This window comes from Triticum dicoccoides, chromosome 1B, assembly GCF_002162155.2.
Source record: "Triticum dicoccoides isolate Atlit2015 ecotype Zavitan chromosome 1B, WEW_v2.0, whole genome shotgun sequence".
Taxonomy (NCBI): domain Eukaryota; kingdom Viridiplantae; phylum Streptophyta; class Magnoliopsida; order Poales; family Poaceae; genus Triticum; species Triticum dicoccoides.
In genome coordinates this window covers 141,776,065-141,784,699 of record NC_041381.1, presented here as the reverse complement: position 1 = coordinate 141,784,699, position 8,635 = coordinate 141,776,065, and the positions used below count along the sequence as shown (strand labels likewise).

Here is an 8,635-nt window from a genome sequence, read left to right as displayed (position 1 = left end):
AAATATATCCAAGCATAAAAACGCATACCCAATACCAAGCGCATAGTTCCACAACTAGCAATCCAAATAGTACTGTAGCTGCCGGCAGCAACTTAATGAATTGTCTAGTTTTGCCGAAGAAAAACTTAATTGTCCAGTAGAAACACAACTTAATTAGCATTACTACCAAGCTTTGCAGGATGCAGCTCCATGCCAGGCTTTGCTTCACGCCATCATTGTCGCCGACGATGTCAGTCATCAAACCTCCAGTAGTGTTCTTGGGTTCTGGCGGTGGTTTTTGCACACGAGGTAGACCACGGGCTGCGCCACCAGCGTCCCCGTCATGACCACGCACAATATTGCTGCCATCGCAGCCACCGTGTTAGAGTTGTGTCGAATATAGTGTACAAGGTAGGTTACAGTTGGACTTGTAGTTGTATCGTGTTTACATAGGATGTGTCGTGTCCTAGTAGGACACTTGTATCCTAGGCCTCTCTTATATAGCGGGGGTAGACACACGATGTAACCTATGCCAACATAATAGCACAGGCGCACGAGGGGGAGCCGGCGGCGTGTGCCGGCGCCCAGGTGCCCGGTGTGCGGTATTGTGACGGTGTCACGGGAAGGAGCGCCCGTAGTCAGGCACCGGGGATGTAGCCATATCGGTGAACCTCGTTAACAAATCTCGGTGTCGTGCTCGTGTGATTGCTTGGTCCTCGGATGATTGACGAAGTGCCTCGGATTTATTCTAACAAGTGGTATCATGAGCTAGGTTGTTCGTAGGTTGCTGGATCGTTTATCTAGAGGAGGAAGACCATTGACACAAATCTGTCGGAAGCGATCCTAATACGGGACGAAGTTCGACGGCGAGTTATGATCAGAAACAGATGTGATCGAGTTGAAATCTTCATGAAGTGATCGGAAGCATCGATGATGGCATCGGTCGCAGGTGCAGAAGCGTACTAGTCAGCGGTGTCCATTGACTCTGCGTTGAGGCGTGATTAGGTGCAAGAGTCGTCAGATCGGGAGCGCCCAGTCGGCGAGATCGGATTGTGGCGGCTACACGCGGAATCACAGCAGGAGTCGTATGGCGATCGGACTGAGCTTACGTGGTGGAGCCTGAAGCTAGTCGAAGAGGCCAAAGGCTGGCGGGCAGATGTGCACGTGTTGTAGGGGACCGCTGAGACGTGCCCGTTGTACAGGACCGAAGGAAAGCTAGATGTGAGATTTGTTTTGTGGAAAAGAAAAGGACGTTGTTCCGCTGCAGTCAAGGGTGTTGCTTTGGTGTTTGTCTTGGCACCGGAGCATTGACTTGATGGCTACCAAATTGGATTGATAAGTACTTGTGCAAAGGAAGAAAATAATAGTTCAGGATAGGTAACGTGGTTTTCTACAGGCAAATAAGAAGGCTCCGGGTGCTATTACTTTGGAGTTCTTTGCTTTGTACGTGGATCGTGTATGGTACGGATGCAGCGACGGCATTGTTTGGCATGATGGCCCAACAGAAATCAGGACAGATGACGTGCGCACAAGGATCGTGGAGTCTGAAGCATGTCGTGCAGTCGGATATGTTCGGCTGGGTTGGACTTGTCAGTCTGACGGATCGACGCGAGTCGGTTGGTACAGAAGACGGTGGTGGAATCGGCGACGACGACATAGGTGCGCGATGCTGATGGTGACTGACTTCTGGGCGTGGAAACACGTGACGCAGGCCCCAAGGGCCTGTGTGGCTTCGACAAGACTGGCGCGGGATTGATTCAAGGTGGTGTATACACGGAGCTTGAAGTTGATGAGGTGCGTGGGTGGACTGATCATCTACCATGAAGTCATGCTGAAGGTGGAGCTGGATTGAGGGGCTACGGTGTAAGGATCCAGAGAATCGAAGCCTATTCAGCAATGGGAAATAAAGCGAGTGACACGTAATTCGGACCGGAGCCCAGTTGTCTGATGGAAGCGTAAAACTCGTCATCGGTCGGTGATGATCGGTGGTACTCTGCAGTGGGGCTGAGTGGTGTGGGTTCGCGACCCTTGAGACTCGACCGGGACAGCGGAGGCTCGACGCGGTAATAGCGACGAGACGTGCGGTACGCACGGGACATGGAGACGGGCCAGGGCTCTGGTGGTCATACATGTGGTGAGACAACTGCGAATTTGACTCGGGATGACTACAAGCAATGGTGAATTTCCTTCAAGTTTCAGACAGGCGGTCAAGAAAGGAGCGGTGATGTTGAGTTCAGGTAACTCTTATGTGTGACACCCAATATGTGAGTTGTTCACTTTCACGCAGGTCAGCGATTAGTGTGTGATGGCGTTGGACTGATACTCTGAAAGTTGGGAGCACAAACTAGAGTAACAAGGAACTTAATTTTGCTCGAGTGTTGACCGTGGTCAAGAAAAGAAGGGACTACAAGTTGGAGGTAGAGTCACATGGAGTCTTTGGAGTAGCAGCGGTGCTCATGGGATAAACTCAAGTCCAATGTACATGAAAGTTTGCCGCATGGACGAACTCAAGGTGGTGGAGAATATTCGCCAAGGTGGAGTTTGTTAGAGTTGTGTCGAATATAGTGTACAAGGTAGGTTACAGTTGGACTTGTAATTGTATCGTGTTTACATAGGATGTGTCGTGTCCTAGTAGGACACTTGTATTCCAGGCCTCTCTTATATAGCGGGGGTAGACACACGATGTAACCTATGCCAACATAATAGCACAGGCGCGCAAGGGGGAGCCGGCGGCGTGTGCCGGCGCCCAGGTGCCCGGTGTGCGGTATAGTGACGGTGTCACGGGGAGGAGCGCCCGTAGTCAGGCTCTAGGGATGTAGCCATATCGGTGAACCTCGTTAACAAATCTCGATGTCGTGCTCGTGTGATTGCTTGGTCCTCGGATGATCGACGAAGTGCGTCGGATTTATTCTAACAAGTGGTATCATGAGCTAGGTTGTTCGTAAGTTGCTGGATCGTTGATCTAGAGGAGGAAGACCATCGACACAAATCTGTTGGAAGCGATCCTAATACGGGACGAAGTTCGTCGGCGAGTTATGATCAGAAACAGATGTGATCGAGTTGAAATATTCGTGAAGTGATCGGAAGCATCGATGATGGCATCGGTCGCAGGTGCAGAAGCGTACTGGTCAGCGGTGTCCATCGACTCTGCGTTGAGGCGTGATTAGGTGCAAGATTCGTCAGATCGGGAGCGCCCAGTCGTCGAGATTGGATTATGGCGGCTACACGCGGAATCACAGCAGGAGTCGTATGGCGATGGGATTGAGCTTACGCGGTGGAGCCTGAAGCTAGTCGAAGAGGCCAAAGGCTGGCAAGCAGATGTGCACGTGTTGCAGGGGACCGCTGAGACGTGCCCGTTGTACAGGACCGAAGGAAAGCTAGATGTGAGATTTGTTTTGTGGAAAAGAAAAGGACGCTGTTCCGCTGCAGTCAAGGGTGTTGCTTTGGTGTTTGTCTTGTCACCGGAGCATTGGCTTGATGGCTACCAAATTGGATTGATAAGTACTTGTGCAAAGGAAGAAAATAATAGTTCAGGATAGCTAATGTGGTTTGCTACAGGCAAATAAGAAGGCTCCGGGTGCTATTACTTTGGAGTTCTTTGCTTTGTACGTGGATCGTGTATGGTACGGATGCAGCGACGGCGTTGTTTGGCATGATGGCCCAACAGAAATCAGGACAGATGACGTGCGCACAAGGATCGTGGAGTCTGAAGCATATCATGCAGTCGGATATGTTCGGCTGGGTTGGACTTGTCAGTCTGACGGATCGACGCGAGTCGGTTGGTACAGAAGACGGTGGTGGAATCGGCGACGACGACATAGGTGCGTGATGCTGATGGTGACCGACTTCTGGGCGTGGAAACACGTGACGCAGGCCCCGAGGGCCTGTGTGGCTTCGACAAGACTGGCGCGGGATTGATTCAAGGTGGTGTATACACGGAGCTTGAAGTCGATGAGGCGCGTGGGTGAACTGATCATCTACCATGGAGTCATGCTGAAGGTGGAGCTGGATTGAGGGGCTACGGTGTAAGGATCCAGAGAATCGAAGCCTATTCAGCAATGGGAAATAAAGCGAGTGACACGTAATTCGGACCGGAGCCCGGTTGTCTGATGGAAGCGTAAAACTCGTCATCGGTCGGTGATGATCGGTGGTACTCTGCAGTGGGGGCTGAGTGGTGTGGGTTCGCAACCCTTGAGACTCGACCGGGACAGCGGAGGCTCGACGCGGTAATAGCGGCGAGACGTGCGGTACGCACGGGACATGGAAACGGGCCAGGGCTCTGGTGGTCATACATGTGGTGAGACAACTGCGAATTTGACTCGGGATGACTACAAGCAATGGTGAATTTCCTTCAGGTTTCAGACAGGCGGTCAAGAAAGGAGCGGTGATGTTTAGTTCAGGTAACTCTTATGTGTGACACCCAATATGTGAGTTGTTCACTTTCACGCAGGTCAGCGATCGGTGTGCGATGGCGTTGGACTGATACTCTGAAAGTTGGGAGCACAAACTCGAGTAACAAGGAACTTAATTTTGCTCGAGTGTTGACCTTGGTCAAAAAAAGAAGGGACTACAAGTTGCAGGTAGAGTCACATGGAGTCTTTGGAGTAGCAGCGGTGCTCATGGGATAAACTCAATTCCAATGTACATGAAAGTTTGCCGCATGGACGAACTCAAGGTGGTGGAGAATATTCGTCAAGGTGGAGTTTGTTAGAGTTGTGTCGAATATAGTGTACAAGGTAGGTTACAGTTGGACATGTAATTGTATCGTGTTTACATAGGATGTGTCGTGTCCTAGTAGGACACTTGTATCCTAGGCCTCTCTTATATAGCGGGGGTAGACACACAATGTAACCTATGCCAACAAAATAGCACAGGCGCACGAGGGGGAGCCGGCGGCGTGTGCCGGCGCCCAGGTGCCTGGTGTGCGGTATTGTGATGGTGTCACGGGGAGGAGCGCCCGTAGTCAGGCTCCGGGGATGTAGCCATATCGGTGAACCTCGTTAACAAATCTCGGTGTCGTGCTCGTGTGATTGCTTGGTCCTCGGATGATCGACGAAGTGCCTCGGATTTATTCTAACAAGTGGTATCATGAGCTAGGTTGTTCGTAGATTGCTGGATCGTTGATCTAGAGGAGGAAGACCATCGACACAAATCTGTCGGAAGCGATCCTAATACGGGACGAAGTTCGTCGGCGAGTTATGATCAGAAACAGATGTGATCGAGTTGAAATCTTCGTGAAGTGATCGGAAGCATCGATGATGGCATCGGTCGCAGGTGCAGAAGCGTACTGGTCAGCGGTGTCCATCGACTCTGCGTTGAGGCGTGATTAGGTGCAAGAGTCGTCAGATTGGGAGCGCCAAGTCGGCGAGATCGGATTGTGGCGGCTACACGCGGAATCACAGCAGGAGTCGTATGGCGATCGGACTGAGCTTACGTGGTGGAGCCTGAAGCTAGTCGAAGAGGCCAAAGGCTGGCGGGCAGATGTGCACGTGTTGTAGGGGACCGCTGAGACGTGCCCGTTGTACAGGACCGAAGGAAAGCTAGATGTGAGATTTGTTTTGTGGAAAAGAAAAGGACGTTGTTCCGCTGCAGTCAAGGGTGTTGCTTTGGTGTTTGTCTTGTCACCGGAGCATTGACTTGATAGCTACCAAATTGGATTGATAAGTACTTGTGCAAAGGAAGAAAATAATAGTTCGGGATAGCTAACGTGGTTTGCTACAAGCAAATAAGAAGGCTCCGGGTGCTATTACTTTGGAGTTCTTTGCTTTGTACGTGGATCGTGTATGGTACGGATGCAGCGACGGCGTTGTTTGGCATGATGGCCCAACAGAAATCAGGACATATGACGTGCGCACAAGGATCGTGGAGTCTGAAGCATGTCATGCAGTCGGATATGTTCGGCTGGGTTGGACTTGTCAGTCTGACGGATCGACGCGAGTCGGTTGGTATAGAAGACGGTGGTGGAATCGGCGACGACGACATAGGTGCGTGATGCTGATGGTGACCGACTTCTAGGCGTGGAAACACGTGACGCAGGCCCCAAGGGCCTGTGTGGCTTCGACAAGACTGGCGCGGGATTGATTCAAGGTGGTGTATACACGGAGCTTGAAGTCGATGAGGCGCGTGGGTGGACTGATCATCTACCATGGAGTCATGCTGAAGGTGGAGCTGGATTGAGGGGCTACGGTGTAAGGATCCAGAGAATCGAAGCCTATTCAGCAATGGGAAATAAAGCGAGTGACACGTAATTCGGACCGGAGCCCGGTTGTCTGATGAAAGCGTAAAACTCGTCATCGGTCGGTGATGATTGGTGGTACTCTGCAGTGGGCGCTGAGTGGTTTGGGTTCGCGACCTTGAGACTCGACCGGGACAGCGGAGGCTCGACGCGGTAATAGCGGCGAGACGTGCGGTACGCACGGGACATTGAGACAGGCCAGGGCTCTGGTGGTCATACATGTGGTGAGACAACTGCGAATTTGACTCGGGATGACTACAAGCAATGGTGAATTTCCTTCAAGTTTCAGACAGGCGGTCAAGAAAGGAGCGGTGATGTTGAGTTCAGGTAACTGTTATGTGTGACACCCAATATGTGAGTTGTTCACTTTCACGCAGGTCAGCGATCGGTGTGTGATGGCGTTGGACTGATACTCTGAAAGTTGGGAGCACAAACTGGAGTAACAAGGAACTTAATTTTGCTCGAGTGTTGACCTTGGTCAAAAAAAGAAGGGACTACAAGTTGCAGGTAGAGTCACATGGAGTCTTTGGAGTAGCAGCGGTGCTCATGAGATAAACTCAAGTCCAATGTACATGAAAGTTTGCCGCATGGACGAACTCAAGGTGGTGGAGAATATTCGCCAAGGTGAAGTTTGTTAGAGTTGTGTCGAATATAGTGTACAAGGTAGGTTAAAGTTGGACTTGTAATTGTATCGTGTTTACATAGGATGTGCCGTGTCCTAGTAGGACACTTGTATCCCAGGCCTCTCTTATGTAGCGGGGATAGACACACGATGTAACATATGCCAACATAATAGCACATGCGCGCAAGGGGGAGCCGGCGGCGTGTGCCGGCGCCCAGGTGCCCGGTGTGCGGTATTGTGACGGTGTCACGGGGAGGAGCGCCCGTAGTCAGGCTCCGGGGATGTAGCCATATCGGTGAACCTCGTTAACAAATCTCAGTGTCGTGCTCGTGTGATTGCTTGGTCCTCGGATGATCGACGAAGTGCCTCGGATTTATTCTAACACACCGCAGCAAACTGGTCGAGCCCCATGCCGCCCATGGCGTCCTCCAGCGTCACCTGCGGGAAGGCCATCAGCACGGCTACGAAGCAGCCATCAAGCACAGAGAAGACGGTGGCCGCCGCCCAGAACTTTCCGGCGAGGAGCTCGCGGCTCCTGCACAAGGCGCCGAACCCGTGGGCGTTCTCGAGCAGCGACACCACGCAGGCCACGCGGAGCACCACGGCGAGGTACACCGCCCCGGCGATGCACGCGGCCCCGCCCAGCAGTCGCAGCGGCAGGACGATCTCACCAGGAGAATCGAGCAGGCGGAGCATCCGCCAGGCGGACCCGAGGACGGCGGTGTAACCTCCGAACGCGGGGACTGCCAGTAAGAAGGTGGCGCAGTGCCGGAGGCGCTGGTCGCGATTGATTCTGCGGCTACGGAGGCGTGGGATGGCCATGGGGCCCGCCCGGCCGGCGCCCTTGTTGCGGTAGAAGGAGGTGACTGAGAGCACGAACGCCATGTTGTACCCTTCCATGACGGCGAAATCGCAGAGGAAGTAGAAGAAGGCCGGGGAGAAGAAGAGATGGAGAAGTCTCGAAAGGTCGCCGGAGACGAGGCTGGAGAAGACCGTGACGCATCCGGCGACGTGGGCAAGGAAGATGAATATGTTGGATACGTGGCAAAGGAAGCTGGGGAGGATGGCCCGAAGAACTCGGAGGGTCTCGCGGCGGATGCCGGTGACCCCGAGGTCACCGAGATGCTGCTCATCGGGTTCCCACTCCATTGAGCTGGTATGCACCGCGACGGTGGTTGTGGTTGTGGAGACGGCGAGATGGAGCGCTGCGCGCACAATTAGTAGGCCTGGGAAGAGGAGGGAACAGAGGACGATGGGGAATGAACATCGAACTGCTCACGCCGCGTCGTGGGGTGGCTGCTTCGGATCGGGCCGTGCTTGCTTAGCAATGGCAGCTCCCAACAGCGTTGTCCTCGTCTAGCTAGTCTAACGTACGTCTCTCTTGCACCGCTGCATGCACCGGAATGGGATGGCATCAGCATGGGCCCATGGGCACATGGGAGGGAGCGCAGAGGGCCTTACCGCGTCGTGCTTGCCGCTGGGACGCGCACGATAAAGCTTGCGCTTGGATGGAAGTAATGGTGTGCAGACAGCTCGATCGTAGCATGCTTGTTGATTCTTAGAGCAATAGAGCAATGGGCCAACCATTTCGTCCGCCCGCGTCTGTTTGGATCGGCGTGGACAGAACGCACCATCCAAACAGACACGCGTCCGCTTTCGTCCGCCTGCCGACCTATTTCTAGCCAATTTTTCAACCGGATTTACGTCGGTGCGGACACAAGACGGATGCGCGCGCCCTCTCTCCTCCTCGCGCGTGCACAACCTCCACCGCCTGCTTCGTGGCCGACGCCGCCGGCCAT

The 8,635-nt window shown here is 53.2% G+C and overlaps 1 protein-coding gene across 1 annotated transcript; it reads right to left on the bottom strand.

The window, feature by feature from the left end:
• Positions 1 to 237: 237 nt before the first annotated feature.
• Positions 238 to 8,136, bottom strand: LOC119350240. The gene is made up of 2 exons (XM_037618168.1): positions 7,222 to 8,136; positions 238 to 352 (listed from the first exon to the last, which is right to left on the bottom strand). Exons 1-2 carry the CDS (start codon positions 7,983 to 7,985, stop codon positions 238 to 240), a joined length of 879 nt encoding a protein of 292 aa, XP_037474065.1. The 5' UTR covers positions 7,986 to 8,136.
• Positions 8,137 to 8,635: the final 499 nt, after the last annotated feature.

Excerpts from the sequence above, each read along its gene's own strand:
- LOC119350240 (XM_037618168.1), bottom strand. The coding sequence starts at position 7,985 with ATGGAGTGGGAACCCGATGAGCAGCATCTCGGTGACCTCGGGGTCACC. Across the intron at positions 353-7,221 it reads CTCGACCAGTTTGCTGCGGT|TGCGATGGCAGCAATATTGT; the intron begins GTGTTAGAATAA and ends TAACACGGTGGC.